The sequence below is a fragment of the Sapajus apella genome, unplaced genomic scaffold (assembly GCF_009761245.1).
Source record: "Sapajus apella isolate SASKATOON/1434 unplaced genomic scaffold, GSC_monkey_1.0 scaffold21, whole genome shotgun sequence".
Classification (NCBI taxonomy): Eukaryota; Metazoa; Chordata; class Mammalia; order Primates; family Cebidae; genus Sapajus; species Sapajus apella.
The window spans coordinates 12,961,043-12,985,629 of NW_022436961.1; the positions used below are offsets into that span (position 1 = coordinate 12,961,043).

Sequence of the window (24,587 nt, forward strand, 5' to 3'; positions counted from 1 at the left end):
CAAATCCATAAAGGGAAAAAAAGCAGATTAGCAGTTGCTTTGGTTAGGGAGAAGACGAAATGCTAACTTACTGGTCGACGGATTTGGGATTTTTTTCAGGGGTTAACAAAATGTTCTAAAATTAGATAGTTGTGATGGTTCCACTACTCTGAATATTCTAAGAACTATTCAATTATACATTTTTTAATTTGAATTTTTAAGAGATAAGAGAATTACTTCTCAAAACTGGATCTTATCACTAAAGCATGGTGGTGTGCAATTGTACAGCACTCTACTGTCTTCAGAACACTGTCATATACATCACATCTTTGATCAAGGAGCCTCCAAATGTTTTCCAGTGCAAGTGATTTATGGAGTAGCGCCTTTGTTTTTTGTTCATTTTGTTTTTGAGACAGTCTCGCTCTGTCACCTGGGCTGGAGTACAGGGGTACAGTCTCGGCTCACTGCAACCCCAGCCTCCTAGATTCAAGCAATTCTACTGCCTCAGCCTCCCAAGGTGCTGGGATTACAAGTGCCCGCCACCATACCTGACTAATTTTTGTATTTTTAGTAGAGACAGGGTTTCACCATGTTGGCCAGGCTGGTCTCAAACTCCTGACCTCAGGTGATCCACCTGCCTCAGTCTCCCAAAGTGCTGCACTACAGGCGTGAGCTACTGTGCCTAGCCGGAAAGGAATCTGCCATTTCTGTTAGATGGACTAAGGATGGGAGAGTCAAATGAGGTCCTGGGGGTCTAACTTAAGGGTCTAGACAGGTAGGATGGAAGAAGTAAAAAAGACCAGATTTTGGCAAGAGGAAGCCCAAGGCCATTTAGATTTTTCTTTTTTTTTTTGAGATGGAGTCTAGCTCTGTCATCCAGGCTGGAGCATAGTGGCCCAATCTCGGCATACTGCAACCTCCACCTCCCGGGTTCAAGCAATTCTCCTGCCTCCTGAGTAACTGGAATTACAGGCACCCGCCATGACAACCAGCTAATTTTTGTATTTTTAATAGAGGTGGGGTTTCACTGTGTTGGCCAGGCTGGTCTCAAACTCCTGACCTCGTGATCCACCCATCTATGCTTCCCAAAGTGCTGGGAGCCACTGCTCCAGGCCCTAGATTTTCTTAAACTAGGGATCCTGTAATTGGTCATCTCCTTGAAAAGATTAGTTTGCACATTACTCATCACTGAGAGCTTACCCAAGTCCTGTGTTGCAAGCTCTTCTCTCTAGGGAGGCAGGATCCTGAGAGAAAAGGGCCTAAGGAAGAGATCTCTTGTTCCCTTGAAGTAAACTTCTCTAGTACTGTACTCTAAAACTGGCAGTGATGTCTAATGAAAGGTGATGGATTTTGAACTAACTCTCCCCAGATTCAAATCCAGGCTCTGTTATTTATTAGCTGTGACCCAGAGCAAGTTATTCAACTCACTAAGCCTCAGTTCCTCCTCTTTTGGGAGGAGGGGTGGTGGATCACTACCACACAGCACAGTGAAGATGACTTGAGTTCATGCCTGTGCTTAACTGTTTAATACACACTTCCAACTACACTGTAAGTTCCAGGATGGTCGAGGACAATGTCTGCTTGTTGTTCCTTGCAACAACAGGGCCGAATTCAAGTAGGAGTTTAATACCTTTGGAATGACTAGATCATCTAGGAATTACACATTCAGCAAACAGCCATGCTGTTCTGAAGAGGCAGAATGAAGAAACCAAAACAAAAAAAAAAGAAAAAAAAGAAAAATTATGGAGTAAATGGGTTCATCTAGAAAGTTACAGCCAGGTAAGGTGGCTGACACTCGTAATCTCAGTACTTTGGGAGGCTGAGAGGGGAGGATCACTTGAGCTCAGGAGTTCAAGACCAGCCTGGGCAACATAATGAAACCCCATTGCAACAAAAATGCAAAAATTAGCTGGGTATGGTGGTGCGTGCCTGTAGTCCCAGCTATTTGGGAGGCTGAGGTGGAAAAATTGCTTAAGCCTAGGAGGCAGAGGTTGCAATAAGCCACTGCAACTCCCGCCTGGGTGACAGAGCCTGACCCTGCTTGAATAAAAAAGAAAGTTAAGGAAGAATAACCAAAGAAAAAAATTCCTTATTTTTCCAGTATGGTAATCTGAAACAGCTTGCATGGTCTTGCATACTCCTAGGACCCAAAATGAGTTTTAAAAAAAAAAAAGGCTTAGTCAACTGGCATTGGGTTCTGCAGGTGTCAGACTTCTTACCAGGTTGTATATTAATCACCTGTGGAACAAGCCTGATGGAAAACCAATGACAAAAATGACTTTTGTGAGCCAGGGTCCTGTTCTGCAGCTCAGACTGAGTGCGGTGGCACAATCATGGCTCACTGCAGCTTCGACCTCCTGGGCTCAAGTGATCCTGATCCTCCCACCTAAGCTTGATAGCTGGGACTACAGATGCACGCCACCATACCTGGTTAATTTTTGTATTTTTTGTAGAGACAGGGTTTTACCATGTTGCCCAGGCTGGTCTCGAACTCCTGGGCTCAAGCAATCCTCCCGCTTGGTCTCCCAAAGTGCTGAAATTACAAGCATGAGGGCTGTGCCCAGCCTAAAAATTCTTTAAACTACTCCCAAGTATATACAATTCATTCATTAAAAAGTAATACATGCACTTCTCCCTGCTCTTGTAAATGTGCTACATTCATTCCTACTTCCAAGCCACCCCCCACCCCACCTTTTTTTTTTTTTTTTTTTAAGAGACAGAGATAGGGTCTCGCTCTGTTGTCTAGGCTGGAGTGCAATGACAAGACCACAGCTCACTGCAGCTTCGACCACCTGGGCTCAAGCGATCTTCCCACCTCAGCCTCCCAAATAGATGGGACTACAGGCACACATCACCATACCTGTCATATTTTTTTTTTTTTTTTCACTTTTTGTAGAGGCAGAGTCTCATTACATTGCCCAGGCTGGTCCCGAACTCCTAGCCTTAAGCAATCCTCCCACCTTAGCCTCCTAGCCTCCGCCTCCCAAAGTGCTGTATTGCAGACATGGGCCACCACGCCAGGCCCCAAACTTTTATGATAGTGAAACTCTCCTAACCTAGTACCCATTCCTATTTAAATATTACCAGTTTCTCGAGGTCCATCTTTCTTTCTCAAAGCCTTTTATTCTGGTCCACACTGATCTCTTTCTGAATTTCTAAGCCCTCTCTGCCCGTATTCCACAAAGTTGTCCACTTAGGTAGGATCAAATGTTATTCTTCCATTGTTTCCCGTGTTGACTGAGGCCTTTCCAAGAAGGCAGGAAAACTGCTTCTCAGTAACGATTTCTCCATCCCCCGGAAAGGCCAAGACAACAGATTCTCAGCCTGTCTTTAACAAATACCAATGACTGTACCCTAGGGAGTCATACATACCTCTTCCACAACTAATTAATGTTCTCTTCACCTACACCATCTGCCAAACAAAACCCAGGGCTAAAGGAAAATAAGACATCTTTTATTTTGCAAAAGAGCTCCCAATTCCTTTGAGAAAGGTGCTAGGATGCATATAAATTTAGCACTCCATGACCTCAGTTGGAATCTACTGAAATAAACACTAAATGAGATGCAAATTCCACTCATATATAACAATCGAGATGAGTCAATACTGAGGTTTCCATTACATCTGCTCATTTCCTAGAGTCACACTCGAACACATGTGTGTAGGCTTTGTGGAGGGCGTGCACTTCTCAGAATGTCTGTTAATAATTAAGGAGGCCTGTGGGCTGGGGTTAATGGTGACTGCCCTGCCCACATGGGGAGACCCGAGCTGCACTCCTCAGACAGGATTTGGCTCTTGGTATGTTGTGGGTATCCACAGTGAAAACAGCCCCTCCAGGGAAGATGAGATTGTCCTGAATAGTCCCTCCTTCATCCTGAGAAAAAGCAGCTGCAACATTCTGGAGCTCCAAGGCAGCAACCTCAATTTGAGGAGGGAGGAAAAGGATCATTTTCACAAGAAGATATACACCACCGTCTGTGCCTAATAAAAGGCATTGTTGGGCAAAGCGTGGTAGCACATGCCTGTAAGACTCAACACTTTGGGACGCCAAGGCAGGAGGATAGCTTGAGGCCAGGAGTTAGAAAAAAGTCTAGGAAATGCAGTGTGATCCCATCTCTACAAACAAAATTAAAAATTAGCAGGGTGAGCCGGGTGTGGTGGCTCACGCCTGTAATCCCAGCACTTTGGGAGGCTGAGGCAGATGGATCACCAGAGGTTAGGAGTTCGAGATTAGCCGGACCAACATGGTGAAATCTCATCTCAGGTAAAAATAGACAAATTAGTCAGGCCTGGTGGCAGTCCCCCGTAATCCCAGCTACTCAGGAGGCTTGAGGCAGGAGAATCATTTGAACCCGGGAGGTGATGGTTGCAGTGAGCCAAGATTCAGCCTGGGTGTCTAAAAATAAAAAAAATGAGCAGGGTGTGGTGACACAGCCCTGTGGTCCCAGCTACTCAGGAGGTTGAGGTAGGAGGATCGCTTGAGCCCAGGAGGTTGAAGTTATAGTGACCTATCATCATGCTGCTGCACTCCACCCTGGGTAACAGAGACCCTGTCTCCAAAAAAAAAAAAAAAAAAAAAAAAAGGCATTGTTGATTTACCTGTAACTATAAAATTCCTTCCAAGGATGTACTTGACTCACTGTCCACCAAAACTTACGTCAAACTGACCAAAGTGTCTTTGTTCTCATCTCAAGAGCAAACCAACCACGTGACCAGAAAAGTGGATAAGAGAATAATATATCCACCGATTCTGAGACATGTTTTCATGCTGTAACATCTATGAAATGAGGATGCATCTTACAATAAAGTTTTTGCTGGCAGTGTTATTGCTCTACCTGACAAATGTTAAAGCCAACTCAAATTCTGTACATACACTCAAAACACGAAAATACTGGCCTCACCGGCAGACATTAATAGCCAGAAAAATATAGCAAGCGCCTAAAACACGTGATGACCAAAATCAACACTTTCATAGTGTCCAATAAACACAAGAATGATACCCCCAGAAATTATCTGCTAAGCATTTGAGTACCCACTGAAATACGGGAAACACGACTGGGACATGTCTTCAAATGGGGTTAAAAAAAAACAGTCACTATGCAACATCCAGGTGTTATACTGATGAGGCTGGAATATTAATTCTGAATCATGGATGGGATACAAATATGAAAAACTCCACAGTGAGGAAACAATTTTTGGACATTTTAAAATGGCAGGGGCAGGGGATGCAGGGAATGGGTCTGCTGATTCTCTTAAAGGGAGTGGTACAGTGTTCTAGAGAAAATTTGGCAATAAACATCAAATATCTTTAAAAGAATGCATGCCCTTTGACCCAGAAATTCTACTTCTAAGAGTTTAAGCTAAGGAAATCACTAAGGGCGTATACACAGATTTAGCTAGGAGAATGTACAGCACTGTTTATATAACTTAAGTTGGAAATAAGTTCAATAATAAGCCCAATAATTGAGTTCAGTCAAATACATCAGGGCACATCCATACTATAGCACAATAGGAAGAATTTAAAATTTGGCTGCAGAAATGTATCCAATTGGCCAGATGCAATGACTCACACCTGTAATCTCAACACTTTGGAAGGTTGAGGCGGAGGATCACTTGAGGCCAAGAGTTCGAGACCAGCTAGGGCAACATAAAGAGACCCCATCTCTACAGAAAAAAATAGAAAACCTTAGCCAGGCATGGTGGTGCGCACTTGTAGGCCCAGTTACTTGAGAGGCTGAGGTGTGAGGATCGCTTGAGGCTAGAAGTTCAAAGCTGCAGTGAGCTATGATCACACTGTGCCACTGCACTCCAGCCTGGAGGACAGAGCAAGGCCACGACTGAAAAAACAGAGAGAGAGAGAGAGAAATGTGTCCAATGACATGCAAACATGTTTATAACATAACGTTAAGAGAAATAAATGGTAAACCTATTATGATCTCATTTTTATTAAAATAGATGATAGATGCACATGTGTGCACAGAGAAAGGAACATGTAAAAGATATATACTGTAGTGAGGTATTAACACTGGCTGTGGGGGAGTTGTAGAATTGTTTCCTTTTTTATTCTTTTTTTTTTTTTTTTTTTTTTGCTTACTTGTGTATTCTAATGGGGGGGTGAGGATAGAGGGTAACTAAAACTGTATTTTAAAAAACAAAAACGGTGAAAAGAAACTTGAACACCATGTGATCCAATTAGATGAACAAACAGCTTATGAATCTTGGTAGTTTCAATTTAAAATATAAAATGAATTAAAAATACAATACATTTATCATTATTTTAATCCCTGAAATAGAAGCTATCTCTCCTTGAGAAATGCTGAGAGAAATGACCCACAGAAATAAGCATAAGACAGGGCTTAAAATAGGCAAAAATATCCCAGGAGAAAACTTTCTTCTCCACACAAAAGCTTTCCTGCGGACCACCTGGGGTAGAAGGAGTAGCTCTGCACATTTCTCATACGACAAAAGAATTGCGAAAATACCCTAGAGCTTTCGATAAAGGCAAACTATCTCAGGGCTTTACATGATATAAAAATATAAAAAATTTTCTATTTGTAAGTCTAAAAATTGATCCATTAGGCGTGAGGAGGGAGGAAAGGCATTTACGGCAAGAGTTCTAAAGACTATGATTGCAATGTCAGATTGGAAAGTACAGGGCTTGTTAGTAACGTGGTGAGATTTCACAGTACTGGATTAAAGGAGGAGGGACCCAGATCAATCTGCTGCATTTCCATGCCTGGGTCTCCTGCACTGGGCAGCACCCAGACTTTGCCTGGGCTGACTTTAGTACCGGCAGATGGAAAAGCAACATTTTCCACTGACTTCAAGGTAAGCTCATATCAACAGGACTCCTGTCGGTATAATCATGATCCATGATATTACAAGAGAAATTCTCATGTTGATTAAAGGCCAGTGGGATTTAACAGAATGTAGAAGAGGGGACAGCTAATGGTTAAAACATCTTGGATGTACATTTACCAAAATCAGAAACTCACAGTATTTCAAAGCACTTTTGAATCTTTGCTCTCTCCCTACTGGCTTTTGTTTCTGTTTTCAAGATACAGAGTCAGCAGATGGGTGCACTATGACCAAATGGCAACAGATGCTGGTCTTGCAGAGGGCAAGACACTTCCCTGTGATGATCTACGAACATGGAGAGAACGGACAAACATGCCTGCTCAGGACATTTTCACTTTGATTTAGGGTTAAACATCAATTACATGAATATGAAGAGCTATAGAAAAAAGCAGTTCCTGCACCCAATAAGATCAGACACACTACATTCCTGAATCCATCTCAACCACAAATGATCCCGGGAAACGTGTCTCTGCTGTGTATGTTTTCTTATTCAGCAAGCTTAGAAGGGTGATACACAAACGGTTCTTAATGCAAAGGATCTGAGAGCCATTCTTCTAACTCTCAAGATTGCATGGTGACAAGCAGCTTAGAGAATGGATTACATTTCTTTTTTAATACAAGCAATATTACCGCAACTAATAACAGGAAAATAACTGATACTGTAAGAATGAAAAACATGGCCAGGCACCGTGGCTCACACCTGTAATCCCAGCAATTTGGGTGGCTGAGGCGGGTGGATCACAAGGTCTGGCGTTCGAGACCAGCCTGACCAACATGGTGAAACCCCCGTCTCTACTAAAAATATAAAAAATTAGCCGGTGTGGTGGGGCACACCTGTAATCCCAGCTACTCAGAAGGCTGAGTGAGGAGAATCGCTTGAACCTGGGAGGCGGAGGTTACAGTGAGCCAACATTGCGCCATGTGCCTGGGTGATGGAGGAAGACTCCGTCTCAAAAAAAAAAAAAAAAAAAAAAAAAAAAGATGAAAAATCTATGCCAATTGTATGCCATATGCAAGCTCCTCTAAGTGAATCTAAATTAATATATATATTTCCATATTTTAAGTTCATATCTCACTGTTATACCTTAACCTTTCTCAAATTAGGAGTTTAAACAATGTATCAAAAAAATGAGGGCCGGGCACTGTGCCTCATGCCTGTAATCCCATCATTTTCAGAGGCTGAGATGGGCATATCACTTGAGCTCAGGAATTCAATACAAGCTTGGCCAACATAGTGAAACCCGTCTCTACTAAAAATGCAAAAATAAATTAGCCAGGTGTGATGGTGTGTGCCTGTAATCACAGCTACTTCGGAGGCTGAGGCAAGAGAATGCTTGAACCCCAGAAGCGGAGGGTGCAGTAAACTGAGATTGCATCACTGTACTCCAGCCTGGGCAATACTGCCAAGACGCCACTTCAAGAAAAGAGGAAAGAAAATGAAGAAAACCTACCAATACTTCAGACACTGGGATTTTCAGTGAAAATAATTTTTCCCTATCAACTGTGGAACTTAAATGATCACATCTCTCTTGAATGCTGCACTACTAGCTTAATATTTAAGATAAAGAGTCTTCCAGCCTTTAATATATAAACAAAACCCTTTCATTATGGGATCTGAGTGGCAGCTTTAATCTTATCTTCAATTCTGTAAAGCATCTGGTGCAGTGAAGTAAATAAACCAGCCCCCTACCCTCAACACACAGTCCCCACCAAACACAAGCGCCAGCCTTTCTAAAAATATAGTTACAATGAAAAGCCTACAGTGTAGCGTAACAACCAATGCCTTTTCTTAGAAAAGATGTTTGTCGTTTTCAAGTGTTCTGAAAATGAAGTAAACCACAAAACCATTTTCAACAAGACGTGTGTTTCTAATTATTAGTGAGATTTATACTCCTTGAAGAAAAAAAAAAAAAAGGCAGTGTCTCTGGAAGAGCAGAGAAGTTCACTGCTCCAAGACAGCAATAATTTTGATAAGACCTAACCTCTTTGCTAGTGATTTAAATTTCAGGATCTCATTGCGCAAATACTGATACAATTGAATGGTCACTTTGAAGTGAGGAGAGGAGGGAACATTCCACGGCAGGGCAAGGCCTGACCTTTCTTCATCACAGGCCCACTACCTTGCTCAGCAATGATTACTAATTCCCTCTTCAGCGCAGATTTAGAAAAACAAAGCAGTTGACAGCAACATAAAAGGTGAGGTAAAATTAATGTAAGTCGTTTATTTCAGCCAAGCTTGAGGATTGCAACCCAGGAACATGGGTGCCCTGAATATACATTCCAATTAAAAAGCAGTTACAAGTGGCTTTTTAAAGGCAAAAAAAAAAAATAAAAAAAAAAAAAAAAAAAGTGGAGGGAGGAAAAAGGGAGTGGGCCGATACAAAGTTGTTTACCAGAAATTCTCATTGGTTTACACAAATTGTACTGATTAGTGATTGGGTACACATTGTTAAACTATAGGGTGTGAGTTACAGTGTCCAGTACAGCATTATTAGGTTAATTTATAGCTACTTGTTGCAACAGCAAGCAGTGAATACAGACAGGCGAATACATGGCTTAAGGAGGTAGCTCAAGGAGGGTGCGGGACGTGACTGTGGTCTCATTTTAAAGTCCCTCTGGACCCGATCATTTAAAAGGATTTGCATTCCTTAGATCAAAGTTCTTTTCTCATTAACATAGTAATTCAAATCTTTGATGTATTTACTGGGTATTTATTAGCAAATCATAACACTCTAACTTCTACTGATAGATAAACAGATCATAAAAATATGTCTGATAAATCGATCATAAAGATATATAACGGCCGGGCACAGTGGCTCATGCCTGTAATCCCGAGGTGGGCGGATCGCTTGAGATGAGAAGAGTCTGGGACCAGCCTAGCCAACATAGTGAAACCCTGTATCAACTAAAAATACAAAAATTAGCCAGATGTGGTGGTAGGCGCCTGTAATTCCAGCTACTCGGGAGGCTGAGTCAGGAGAACTGCTTGAACAAGGGAGGCAGAAGTTGTGGTGAACTTAGATCGCACCACTGCACTCCAGCCTGGATGACAGAGAGAGACTCAGTCTCGAGAGGGGGGAAAAAAAAAGACAGATATGACAAATAGATCCTACAAAGCCCCTCTCATGCTTTCCTCATTTTGTATTTAGTTCTGCATTCATGAGCTTTTTCAAGCAAATTCTGAAAGTTCAGTTTAAAGCTGAACATCACATTGGGTATCATTCTGCCCAACCTGGTTCTTTCTTTCCTCTATGCAACTTGAAGCCACGCACTCCTGAAGAACCAACTTGGCTCCCAAGGTCTTTCTTGCACTTCCTTTTTTTTTTTTTTTTCTTTTTTTTTTTTGAGGCGGAGTTTCACTCTTGTTGCCCAGGCTGCAGTGCAACGGTGCGATCTCAGCTCACCACACCCTGTACCTCCCAGGTACAAGCGATTCTCCTGCCTCAGCCTCCCGAGTAGCTGGGATGACAGGCATGTGCCACCAGGACCGGCTTATTTTGTATTTTCAGTAGAGATGGGGGTTTGTCCATGTTAGTCAGGCTGGTCTCGAGCTCCTGACCTCAGGTGATCCAACCCCATCGGCCTCTCAAAGTGCTGGAATTACAGGCGTGAGCCACCCCGCCCGGCCCTTTCTAGCACTTCCTTGGCCCTCACGGTAAGCGTCTCCAGACATTAGATGCTGGGGATGGGGTGGGGGCGCGTGCAGGGACAGAATATTCTCCATTCTCCCTTCCCCCATTAGAATGGCTAATGCAGAGATTCATTTCCTAGCTCTAGTTTTCTGCATAACCCCTCCTCGAAACACAAAGACTCAGGATAGGCCTTAAAGAGTCCTTTTGTTTAGAAAGGGTCATTTCCTGCCTCTCTCTCACACCCAGAGACTCCCACCCAGTTCTCAAGGAGAGGCACTCATTTGCTTAGGAAAAAAACAAAACAGTTTCAGGTAAGAAAACCAGGCTTAAAAAATCTTTTCAAATATACAGCAAAGAGTTTCCAAAGTCTAGTCCTTCACTAATTTTTCCTTATTTTGTTAGAATCGTAATTTAATAAAACAGAGGCAAGGTCTAAGGGTTTTCACTTAAAAGGCTTAAAATTAAAACCATTCCCCCCACACAGCCCACCCTGGATGTGTCTTGGCACGCCAGGGCAGCTTTCTGCATCACAATGGGGAAATGGAAAGTGGAATAAAAGTGGAAAAAATGAGATTTATGGCTGTTTTAATGCACAACAGGCGTTGTCTGTACAATCCCTACCTTTTAGTTAAGGAAACAGGTTAAAATGACTTGTCAAAGAAGCAGCTTCAGTGGCTTGTCCTAGGTCCCTCAGAAACAAAGAGATAATGAGATCATGAGAGAGAGAAAAGAATACTTATGAATTGATCGGTCAAGGACTGACTTCTATAAGGATTTACATACCATTTGTTCTAAGACTATCAGATAATGGTAAAGTTAACCAAGTTTGTTGAAGGTCAGGTCTGACAAATTCTATAAATGAGAATAATCCAATGGTCTGCATTTTCATTAGTGCACTAACTAGTCCGCTCAACTAACAGGTGGCTTGTTAGCCTGATACCCTACATAATGATGACTTATATTTCTTTTATCCTGAAATATCATCTGGTCTGCTTTACAACGAACAGAAACCGTTCCTGAGTCTGTGGGGCTGACACGTGGGCATAAATTGTGGCTATGAGGTGGTTCACAAAGCACAGATTAGAAGGTCCTTCACGGCTACACATACAGGTGGCTTAAAGGCTGGATTCTTCTGGCTAAAGCCAGCATTATGCTGAGTAACAGACCTTTTCCCTCTTGTAGGCAAATTGAGGATGGTATATTGGGCTGGAGGCTAGACCCAATCAAAGGATCAGAAGTGGTAAGTCTATCTCCAAATCAATTCCACCTGGGTTATTAACTTTAACCCTAACCACCTAATAGTCACATCTGCAAAACAGGAATCAAATTACCTTGCCCAACTTGTACTTACACATTCCCTACACGCCAGGCCCACATTCCTCTCCTGGTTCTGGGGAATTTGTAGTAGGTTTCCCATTCTAAGTGGACAAAAGGGAAGGACTCCTTGATGTGTGAAACACTGCCACATACCCCCATAATGGCTCTATCACTTAACCGTCTGAACATTTCCAGCTTAAAAGGGTGTGAAGTGACAACTGCGGTTTTGTGTGTAAAAAAGTGGCGATGGGGACCAGAAACGATCATCTTCAAGGCAGAAATATAAAGTTTAATCTGAAAACTGCTGAAAAAGGTTTATGATGATACAGTGCATCTGACAGGTTTTGGCATTTGTCAAGGAGATTTGCATTCCAGTCAATTCACCAAAAAAAAAAAAAAAAGAAAAGAAAAAGACTTATTGGACAGTTCTGGGCATTGTCCGAGGTAGGCATATGAGGTTTGTACAGCGTTAAACAAGGCAGCCAGTCTCTGCTGCCAGGGAGTTACATTCCAAGGGTACCAGATAAGTACAATAATCATAGAAGGCCATGTCAGGAGGTAAGAAGTTCTATCTGGAAAATAAAAGGGTTGGGAATATAGGGCTACTTTAAACCTGGATGTCAAAGTTCTCTCTAGGGTGACATCTGAACTGAGATCTGAATGAAAGGTAAGGAGGAGGCTGTCTGATAACATCTGAGTGTAGGGCTTTCCAGGCACACAGACTCGCTTGCACAAAGGCCCTGAGGCACGAACAAGTTTGGTAAGTTGGAGATATCTAGCGAAAGCCCAGGCAGCTGCAGCATAATGAATGAGGCTGTGATTCTTGGCAGATGAGGTCAGAGAAACCAGCAGGGCCCAGATCACATGAACTTCATATGCCACTGGAGAATTTTAAGCTCCTATCCACCAGCTGTAAAACCTCAGACCAATTACTTAATCTCTTAGAGCCTCAGCTTTCTTATCCCAAAATATGGGAAGGTAACACTTCATACGGGTTTGTTAAAGAGCAATGTTAAAAGCAGAGTAGACACCAAGTTCATAAATGTTGAATGAATCCATTAATATGCAAAATCCATACAGGTTTGATTACATCTGGATATGTACCTGTTCTTTTTTTTTTTTAGAGACAGGGTCTCACTCTGTCCAGGGCTGGAGTGCAGTGGTGCGGCGATCGTGGCTCACCGCAGCCTCAGCCTCCCCAAGCTCAGGCAATCCTCCCACCTGGCTAATTTTTTGTATTTTTTGTAGAGAAGGGGTTTTGCCGTGTTGCCCAGGCTGGTCTCGATCTCCTGGGCTCAACTGATCGGCCTGCCTCAGCCTCCTAAAGTGCTATCCTCGTGAAGTGCTCAGTGTGAACCACCCTGCCCAGCCACCGCACGTGATCTTCAGTTCCCTCACTGATTTTCTTATGCACATTAGGAAAAGTAAGATTCAAAAGAAAATGTGTGCAACAAAAATGGTCTTGTCTACAATCCCAGCACTTTGGGAGGTGAAGGCGGGAGGATCATTTGAACCTAGGAGTTTAAGACCAGCCTGGGCAGCACCACAAGACTCCATTTCAAATAAAAACAGGTTAAAAAAGAAATAAATAGACATTTTTTAAAATGGTCTTAGGGTTCACTCTAACAATTCTTTTGCTCATTACTCAGAAAAGTCCTGGAGGTCCTGGAAAAAGAATTCGGCTTGGGCAGGTAAGAGCAGAGCAGCTGACTAGATTCCAGCCCTTTGCTTATTTTCTTCCTTCTACTCTGATATAAGCAAGACCCTGAGGGGCAGCAAGTGCTAGCAGTTCCAGTCCGCTGTCACCAGGCATCCTGCAGCAGGCACAGGACGGAAGTGCATGTCCTCAGTCCCACCTCCTCAAACACATCCTGCCTGGCTGCGAGGGATACTGTATTTAAAAACAGATGCCTCTTTGGAAACTCACACATTTTAAGTCCCATAAATCACACATGCTGGGTAAAGTAATTACACTTTTGTAGCACTTCCCTTCTGAGCACAAAGGAAATTCTGCTACTTCTGTAATTAGATAGCACTTTCTGTGTACACTTTTTCCCAGGGGGCCTCCACTGTCTATCCTATAGGTAGGCCTAAGAGGAATTTTCACAAAACAGGTTCCCGCGGATTCAAGAAAAAAAATTTGGGTAATCTTTAGGATTTTTCTTCAAATAATGTTGGCCACTGCCAGCCTATCTACCCCGGTGACACAAGGATCTGGGAAAATCAGAGGAACGTCACAAAAAAATCAACTCATGAGAAATAAAGCTTAATTAAAAGTAAAGTTTTCTTATTATTTATTTGCAGAGGTTGGTGAGCCAGGCCTCAATCCGGAGATTCTCAGATGTCTCATACCTCTGCAAAATTCTAAAGGCTGACAGAATGGAACTCGGCTGCCTAAATGTTCCCTTTGCAATTTAAATTTGTGTGACAATACTGTATTACAACCTGGAATTTGAATCCATCTTCCTGGTGCGATTGGCATTTATTACTGCCATTTCCTTTTTCTCTTTAGTATTTACACAATATGCACCATAATAGGTGCAGTAGAGTTAAAACCTAAGAGAAATACAAATGCAAGTTGTTTTCTTTTTAAGTTTCTAGACTACTTACAGCTGACACTTAGCTGGGCTAAAAAAGGCAGCACACTTTTAAAGTACAAATTGGATAAAATGAAAATATGGCCGGGTGCAGTTGCTCACACCTGTAATCCCAACACTTTCGGAGGCCAAGGCAGGTGGATCAGGAGTTCGAGACCAGCCTGACCAATATGCTGAAATTTCATCTCTACTAAAAATACAAAAATTAGCCAGGCATGGTGACGGGCGCCTACAGTCCCAGTAACTTGGGAGGTTGAAACAGGAGAATTGCTTGAGCCCAGGCAGCAGAGGTTGCAGTGAGCCAATATCGCACCACTGCACTATAGCCTGGTTAACAGAGAAAGACTCCATCTCAAAAACAAAAAAATAAAAAAATGACCCACAGATTAGATGTCTTTGTGCTGCTGGCCAAAGGCTCATCCTACTCTTCCTTTTCCTCCCAATAAAATCAAAAAAGATAAAAGCAACCTACAAATTTTGTCCTGAAAAAAAACTCATGCCTCTCTAGATTTTATGGTAGCTTGATTTTTCCTTTCAGGTGCAGAGTTGCCAAATGAAAAGCTGGAGAGGTAAAAAAAAGCCTGGGAATTAATGGCAAATTTTAGAGATAAACAAGTTCCTGAGTTTTGATCAAAGAAAAAAAAAAAGTACATGAGAATACCATAGACCAGATTTTTCTAAGCTCCCGTTCTCAGGCTTTCCAATGGCTAAGTACACCAAACCCTTTAGAAATAGGCAATTTCTATGTAATACATTTTTATGTTCCTTAATTTTTTTTAAGTTTCCATTTTTCCTGATTATTTTCAGTTCTCTCCCTTTCCCAAACACTTTTTAACATGACTCCAAATTGTCACTAAATTTTATACCTCTTTCCTCGCTCACCCTCACAAGGTTTCCTAGGAAGCAGGAATTCCATTTTCTGGGCACTCACTCCCATCATCCACATTTTCAATTACCAGCTCCGTGTTCTTGAATTGTTATGAAAATCTCATTTCAATATCAGACCTCTCCTCTGCACCCCAGACTCAGTAACATCTTCATCTCCTAGGTACCTTTTGTTCTTACCCTTTCTACATCTCTGTTTTCTATTCCAGCAAATACAACCGCCACTTAGCTAGTCATCCATAGCAGAACCCAAGAGGCTGCCAGGCTGTCTCCTCACCTTCTCTCCCACACATCTGACAGTTACAGAGGCCCTGAACACCTGGCATCTCTGTCTTAGCTGCCACGGCCAGGCTGCTGCCTTACTTTGAGACCAAGACTCTTCTAGCAAAAACCTCACTGCAAGAATGGTTCTCAAGAACTTTTCCAAAATTGGCCGCATCCCCCTGCCCACTGGGATGTTCTAGAATGCTACCTGCTGGGGCACATCCACCCCGGCGCCCCATCAGAGGACAGAGTCCAACTCCCTAGTGCAGAAAGCGGCTCCTCACCCCCACTGGACCAATGCCCCCTTCCCAGTTTCATTCTTCCTTCCCCTTCTCTCCAGCCATGCCTTGCTTGCTCTTCCCCAGAAGGGTCTTTTGAAGCCTCTATGTGTTCATTCACATAGCGAATTCCTTGCCTAGCCCATCTTTTCCCCACTGTCTGAACCCTTTTCTCATTAGCCCAAATCTTAACTGAGATTTAGCTCTTACGTCTTCTTTAAAGAAGAGATTCTTGCTTTCTATAACACAGCTCTATCCCTTCCTTGCAGGGTTGGCTGTGCTCAACTCAAACAACTACCTCTCCTTTAACCCCGGGCTTGGTTATACCTGTTTGTTTACACAGGGCCATCACCATTAACCTGTGAGCAACTTTGAGGCAGAAACTGCCTCTCTCAGCTCTTGGCATCCCTAGAATCTGCACATGAAGACCCCGGCTCCATAGCTTCTCAGTGCTTCAGCCACTTTCCCAAAGGAGCACAAGCATCATAAACCCTTCAACAGCTTGCTGTAAGGCTGAAATAAGGTAACATATGAAGAGTGCTTGGCATACAGTAAATACTCAATAAAAGTTTAGGAGATACTTATCTATTTGGTGAATAGATAAAAAGATTTCTGAAAATTCTGTAGACTAAAGATTTCGGTATTTCATTTTTCCTGCTATCAGCAACACTGACAAGCTGGGCAACTTTCTTCTGATAGCCACAAACATACCCCCTTTACTCTGCTTCATGTTTCAGGTAATATCAAGGACCTCCCACCTCCACCCCCAAACCTACACAACACAGTGCACTAAAATTGTTTAAAATATTTTCCTGGTGCTGGGCGCGGTGGCTCACAACTGTAATCCCAGTACTTTGGGAGGCCGAGGCAGGCAGATCACAAGGTCAGGAGTTTGAGATCCACCTGACCAACGTGGTGAAACCCCGTCTCTACTAAAAATACAAAAATTAGCTGGGTGTAGTGGCACATGCCTGTAATCCCAGCTACTCGAGAGGCTGAGGCAGGAGAATCGCTTGAACCAGGTAGGCGGGTTGCAGTGAGCCAGGATGGCACCACTGCACTCCAGCCCAGGCACGTGAGAAAAAAAGAAAAATATATATATATTCTTCCCATACACTTTAAAGATAGTGATGTGAGTGTGAGGAGTTATCCCCATATGTCAAATAAACTCATCCCCTGGAAGCTCATCCCCACCAGGGGCGTGGAACTGACAGTTTCATAACATAGCATCCATTTAAATACCTGGTCCCAGATGGCCTCAAGCCCACTGAGCTGTGCAGCCACTTCTGCACCAGCTATTAAGGTTCATTCTCCTCATTCCTTCATAAGTTTTTTTTCTTTGACCAAAGCAAGCACTGTTCAAGAGGAACATTTGCATTCCCTCTCCCCTACCCCCAGGCAGACACTAAGGTGCCAAATGAAACTGAACACAAACATTCCAAAGTGGCTGTCACACAGAGCAGGCTTGTTTGGGAACACAGGGAGCTCCGTGCTCTTCCACCTAGCCAAGGCTTCTGGAAGCCCTCGTCCAAAAGGTCAAATGGAATTCCATAGCAGAAACCAAATTCTAATGGTGAAAACCCAATTGCACCTTAGGACAAGCAGTCCCACACCAACAGTGGCTATCTGATGAACCAGGCAGGCTCACCTGTGCTCACAAATGGAGGTTCCTGATGACAAAGGGAAGGAAGTAATTTTCAGGCCAATCCATCCATGCCCTCTCTAATTCCCCAGTGAAGAGTGTGGAAGGAGTCCTCAATATTAAACGAGTGGCTGCTGCTTAACAGATTGCCTATGCAAACTCATAATCACCAACCTCATCGATAAGGCTATTTCATATGTAGCTACAAAGAATCATACATGTGTATATATGTAAATGTGGGTGTGCGCAGAGGGGATTTACCTGGCACTGGGGCAGGTCAACACTGGGAATACTGAATGGCATAGATCCGTACAAAATAAATACCTGAAAAAAGGTGATCATCCAGGAGTCAAAATGGATATAGCAGAAAGTAACTTTTATTGGAATTCTAAGGAAAAATCATCTCTATGGGATGGAACGTTACATTATGGGATCTTGCAAAAATGTAGGCTGAAAAACTTGAATCCTGCCTTGAAAGCAGCTCAGACGAGATCAAGAGAAGAGGAAGACCGTGGCTGAAGCAAATGGATGGAAGTATACAGGTAGGTGAGGGCAATCCTGAACACCATGTGTGCACCTGACTTTGTGGAGTACTGATAGCACTAAAGGATTTGGGGCATTGGAGGGCCCAGATGGACTCCAGAAGGGCATCAGAACAGGAGAGCAGCTGAAGATCACTAATGCAATCAGGACAAGGGAGATAAGGAAATGAGCGAGAGAAATATTAATAGTACTAAGGAAAGACGATTACGAGTTCTTGCCGCTAGGCTTGTGAGCAAAACCAAATATGACCAACCCCAGTTTTGTGAATGCCACAATTCAAGGAAAGCTTCAAAGCAAAAAGACATTCAATTCTTTGTTCACATGGTCATTTTAGAAAACTTAAACACCAAAAAGCACCAGAAAGTAAATAGCAATGATTTGTAATCCACCAATCAGATACAGTTTATTGATGTTTGGTTTTATAAACATATATTTGACCACAGGCATCACATCGTATACAACTTTAAAATCAGTTCTCTTCACTTAATATCACAACATGAGAATAAAAATATAAAATTCAGAATGTCTGGTGCCACGGACGCTGCTAGAGGCAAGGACAGATTCTCCTCTACAGCCTTTAGAGAGCACGGTAGCCCTGCCAACACCTTGACTTCAGGTGTCTGACCTCCAGAACACAGAGAATAGTATATAACCACATATATGTATAATAATAAATATGTATTTACATATACATATTTTACAATACATGTATTTTTCTCTTTAAAAATCGAGGCTTTAGTGGCTGCGTAATATTCCCCTTCCGGACTTACGCAATGATTTAGTTAGCAATTTCCCATGTTAGACACAGAATGTCTCTGAATTGTCAGTGTCATGACAATAACAGTGTCACACTCTGCAATAATCATTCCTATATATAACTCTTTATGATACCATTTCCTTAGGGCAAATTTCTAAAAATAAAGGTACTAAATCAAAGGGCCTGAACACATTTTGACAGTGTCAGTCCTTTCTGAAAAGGTACACTAATTTACATCACCACTGCCATGCACAAAGCACCCACATTATTGCCTTATCACCAGCACTCAACACTTTTATCCTCAAAGCAGAAATTACTATGAACCTATGAAAATTAAATGAAAGTATCTCCAGAAAACAACTTCCACCCCTTCCAAACTGCCCATCTTAAAACTAAATGCCACTGGAAACGAAGAAGACTGCAGATGCACACAACGGTTTATCAGGGAAATGTTTAAACTGCATTGGAAAAATAACTCACAAGTGCACGCCATATTGGCAGGGGTCTTGAAGCATCAGTTATCACCAAATCCTGTTCTATGACTGAAATACACATTTATTGCAATGCATTGGACTTGGAATAACAGAGACCTCCAATTTGGTTAAATTGTATAAAACCATTTTGTACCTTCCTCAAGTCATAATGTACACTGATTTTAATGCTCAATGAAAAACTGAGGTTGCCACATCAAACTGACATTACCCTCTCTGTGCCCATTATAAGAAATAATTTAGCATTTTTTTTTTTTTTTTTTTGAGACGGAGTTTCGCTCTTGTTACCCAGGCTGGAGTGCAATGGCGCGATCTCGGCTCACCGCAACCTCCGCCTCCTGGGTTCAGGCAATTCTCCTGCCTCAGCCTCCTGAGTAGCTGGGATTACAGGCACGTGCCACCATGCCCAGCTAATTTTTTGTATTTTTAGTAGAGACGGGGTTTCACCATGTTGACCAGGATGGTCTCGATCTCTTGACCTCGTGATCCACCCGCCTCGGCCTCCCAAAGTGCTGGGATTACAGGCTTGAGCCACCGCGCCCGGCCAAGAAATAATTTTCTTTACAACCCCAGTACTTTGGCAAAACTAGTAAGCACTTTAAAAGAATGCAAAAGAAAGATGTGTATTAACCTCTGAAGAACTGACTTAATATGATTTCTGCATGTCTTTTTGATCAATATTCCAACACTTCCAAATTTTTTGTTTTTTTAGTTTTACTATAAGTACAAGTCAATTCAAAGCAATTTAGGGAGAAATTAACACCAGTGCTTCAAGATAATAAAAGGCCCTTTAAAGATCTTTTATAATCAGCCTGAAAAGTACTCAATGACATGGAAAAAAGTGTAAATAAAACTAAATCACATATTTAATCTAAGTTACCTATTTTGAAAATTCAATGACCAACAAGTTATTTCTATCTGTAAGACAGAAAAGTTCTTGATATATTTAAAAATACTTTAAACTCATAAATTATAACTGATGAGAAATAATTACAGGTCTATTACTCATATTAATTTTTATAAAGTCTGTAAAATTAGACAAATTTTAGGAATTATTTTATCAATTGTAAAATAAAGGAAATGATATGATACTCTAAATATATACAAACAAATCTTGTAAATCTCGGTAAGATTTTGAAAACGGGTTAGTCTTTATAGGACAACTTGCTTAGGGAACACACACGTATAACACATTAAAAATCAGAAAGCTAAATGTACCATCTCTCTTACACAACTGGCTAGCCAAATCCTAAAATTATTTTTCCTCAAAGTTTTCAACGCCATCCAAAGTAGAAATATTAATACATGTTCTGCTCAAGTTCTCAAAAACTTCCAACCCTAAAAAGCTGCAAAAATTCTCCTAGATCCTGAATTGTTCATTCTGTACAATTAGAACCAAAGAAGCATCTCAGCACAATTATTTCAGGGGTAAGCATTCTAAACTCTCAAAAGCCGCTAGAATACACTGGTTGATAAAAGGAATTCATTTCAAAACTAGAAAGACAGGAAAAAAACCAAACTTGGATTCTGCAATGTAGAAGAAAGCCCAAACCACCTTCATGATCTATGAAATAAACTATTTTCCCTTAATGATGATTGGACTCATTTCATTTTTCCATGTCAGTTCTACGGCCACCAGAAATTACAACAAAACACATTTTTCCTCTCTTGCCATTATGTGTATATGTATGTTGTATGTGTGTGTTCTGTTTACCAGAGTCCACTGCCAAGGTTTTTAAATGTGTTTAAGACCAAGTTGCCGATCCGATGGGTGGACAGGGAAAGGGTCAGTGTGGTGGTTTTGCGTAATGCCGGGCACATTAATGGCACTCACCAAACGCCCTATTTATTTTACTTGTGGCTTTCAGGGTTAGAAAGAAAAAAAAAAAAGAAGGGTTAAGACTTTTTCAAGAACAAAATATAAACCAAAAATAGGAAATTAGACAAAATTACCTGGATCGTTCAGGCCACTTTAGTTTATTTTCCTGAATTTCTGACATTATAAACCCCCTCTCTTCAAGGTCTTATCTGTTTGGTACATGACATCTCTTGGACAACTTGGGTTCTGAAATCTTCCTGCCTGTCCCCTTATTTTTTAAATAACAAGTGTTTTGCTAAAAATATCGATACTTTCTAGAGCCACATACCATTCCCACCTGAAAAGGAATACTGTCAGGGTAACAGCACAAGTTAAGAGGCAGCAACTGGACTGCGATGGCCCCTGATTATATAGCAATTATCATACACAACCTCACAAGGATGGAGGACAGCCCAGGAACCGGGCAGGCAATCCCTCAGTCCTGGCAGCAGTTAAGATATGGGTCAGGTGGAAAAATGTGACTTTCCTATACTTAACTTTAAGTGGGTATGATTTTTAGGACATTGAACCTCTTTTGCTACCTACCAAAAGGAAAAAACAAGTTTTCTCAACTGGGTGAATGAAGAAAGATGGTTTCCTATAATATTCTAACCCCGAGAAGCAACCAGATTGCACATCTAGCTGAAATAGAAAGATTTCTGAAGCAATGATTATCTTGATATGGTAAGTGAATTAGTTCAATATAGTAATTCCTAAAAAAGCAAATTTGTCATTATTTTTAAAAATTTTTAAGCGGTAGGGAAATAAATAGCAAAGCAGCCAGTAAGGTTCAAGAGAAAAGCAGAACATGCCATTAGACTCTCCATCTATTTGAAAAAAGAAATGTCAGTAGCATTCCTACACTTGTAATTAGAAAACATGCAAGTAAACAACTCTTCAAATAGCATTTTATAATAAAATAGAAAATATCCTCGGGTGAGAAAGCAATTTTGGCTGACTGCAATTCGCTTAGGTTTTCACTACCATACAGCTGGGTGAAGAGTAAAATCTCCTATTTATTTTGCATTGTTTGGCACAGTCTCGCTCCCCTACCTTCTCCACGTAAAAGTTTCCATTTTCCAAGTGGACAACGTGCAGAGAACTTGCATGTATTAATGAATTCCTCTGCAATTTTGGTTTCACTATCAGAGTTGAAGTTTGCACACAACACAGTGTTTCAACAATGATCTCAACATCCTAATGCTTTAGAATCGGTTTACCCTCTGTGTTCACCTATATCAGGATGCAATCCCTGTGAATCTTTTCAGGTCATATTAAGACGTGCACTTTGCTGCATCTGCACACACACTCTCAAGTTCCTCTAAACTCTTTAAGGACTCAACTGTGTGGGATGTTTAAAAAGTACGCCAGAAATAAGTTCTTGGACTTCACATAATGTACCTGCAGGAAGAGAGTTATTTGGTAGGAGACCACAAATATCCTACTACGGAATTCTGAAACGCTTGTTCCTGAGTCCGAGTCCCCTTCTGCCCAATCTACTGAATTTTGTTTCCACCGAAGAAACGCTCCGCAGCCGCAAAGCTTTCACCGTGATTACGGACGTACCACCTACAATGCGTGCTCAGAAGTCAAAGTCCTATGAAAACACCCTCGATGAGCATTTTGGTGAATTGTTGCATTTTTAACCTTCTTATTCTGCGATCCCCATCTCCACGGCCCCTAAATTCACAAGCGCTCACCACCCAGGTTCGAGGTCTTTGACTCAGCGGAGAAGAATGTGGCTGATGAGTTATCTATTAATCCAAAAAACCTTGGCTAGAAAGATATTTCACCAAGAACTTTTAACACGGAAAGCCAAGGGACAGGGTACAGAGGTATCTTTTAACGAGAACTTTTTCCCGAGTTTCTTCCTTAAACTGCACCCCCACCCCACCCCACCGCCCCCGCAATCCACACACAATTTCTAGCCCCAGCCCTACGTCCTGACCCTCCGAGTCCCGATCATCCGAGTTCACCCAGGAGTCAGCTCTCGGTTCCACTTTTTAAATCCCGGGCAAACAAAGCTGAGCATTATACTTACAAAAGTCTTCGAAAAGTCCTTGGAGTTACGCAATTTGGGGCACGCAGACGCGCGTGGACACAAAAACACAAGCTCCCGAGATCCACCCTCCCGGGGCCACACTGCGGGGCTGCGTCCGGGGCACGGGCCATGCCCTAATCTTCCACAGCCGTGCCCCGGGCCCGCGCCCCTTTGGCCGCCCGCACTGGGTCCCGGGTCGCCCCCGCCACAGCACACAGCCACCCCGTACCTCCTCCTCCTGAAGGTTGGCCTCGCTCGGGGTGTTCTCCTTCTCGGCTTTGCCGCCGTTGTTCATCTTCCCGGTCCTTCCTCGCCGGGCCGGGCAGGGCTGGGGCGCCGGGTTGGGCGAGGTCGCGCTCGCCCACTGTTGCCTTCCCCGGGCGCCGGGGCTCCCTCGGGCGGGCGCCGCGGACTGCGGGGCTGGAGCCGGGGCAGTGGCTGTCGGGCTTGGGCTGCGGATCCCGCGGTGAGACTGCGACGGCGGCGGCGGGCGACTCAGGAAATGCGAGGGAGAGTCGGGGCAGGGCGCGGGCCGGGAGCGGGGCACCGAGACAATCGGGCCCCGGGAGGGCGACCTGGAGAGGGAGGGCGGGCGCCCGGGGAGGAAGGAAGAAGGAAGGAAGGAAGCGAAGGATGGGGCGAGGACGCGCGTCCCAAGAGTGAGTGCGGAGAGTTGGGGATGAGGCCGAGTTGGGACAGGGGGCTGCAGCTGCTGGAAGGAGGGGACAGGGGTGCCCAGAGAGGAGGAGGAGGAAGAGAAAGAGGAGGAGGAGTCGGGCGGAGGGGCGCGGGCCGCGGCTGGGACGTTGGGACCCGAGAGCCGCTGAGTGCGCGCTCCAGGCAGGCTCTGGGAAGTCCAGGATGGAAGCAGCTCCCTTTCTCTCGCCTTCCTCCCTCCCACCTCCTCTCCCTCCTCTCCGCGCCTCTCCTCCTCCCTCCGCCCTCCCTGGACGTGGGCTGCCGGCTGCAACCGGGAGGGACGGGGCGCAGGACTGAGACCCCGCGGGAGGAGGGGCCGGCGGCCGGATGGCGCGCGCTGGGGAGGGGCCGCGGGCCGCGGGCGGAAGAGGCGACCCCAGCCCCGGACTCGGCGGCGGGTCGTAGGGCAAGGGCCCGAGAGGCCGAGGACAGGGAGGTCGGGGCCCGCCGTTCCCTCCTCTCCCGGGGGCCCCGGCGTCTGAGCGCCCCGGGACTTCGGGGACCCTGCCCCACCGGGGCCCGGACCAGGAGCTGGGATGTGCGACTTTTGTTTGCTGGCTTTTACCGAGGGATTTGCACCCCTGGCCCTAAGCCCACCCTTCCCCGGGGCAGAACTGGTTCTTCCTCGGCTGCTTTAATGACAGGATGAGAACTCGAATGACACCGGGGCAGCCCACTCCCGGCCGGCTTTTTCAGGACGGGGTTTCAAACCCAACTCCAGCGGGGGTCCTGCGACGCGCCCCTAGCC

At 43.6% G+C, this 24,587-nt stretch overlaps 1 protein-coding gene across 7 annotated transcripts in view; it reads right to left on the minus strand.

Moving 5' to 3' along the window:
- The window catches only part of RBPMS (RNA binding protein, mRNA processing factor), a 189,275-nt gene extending 165,160 nt beyond the window's left edge, over positions 1 to 24,115 (minus strand). For all 7 annotated transcript variants that reach the window (XR_004271977.1, XR_004271976.1, XR_004271975.1 and 4 more), the window contains exon 1: positions 23,370 to 24,115. Coding sequence is in view for 4 of the 7 variants with exons in the window: in XM_032288302.1 (XP_032144193.1) it covers positions 23,370 to 23,435 (66 nt within the window). In the remaining 3 variants the exon portion in view is untranslated. The remainder of the gene's footprint in view (positions 1 to 23,369) is intronic.
- Between the last annotated feature and the right edge of the window lie 472 nt (positions 24,116 to 24,587).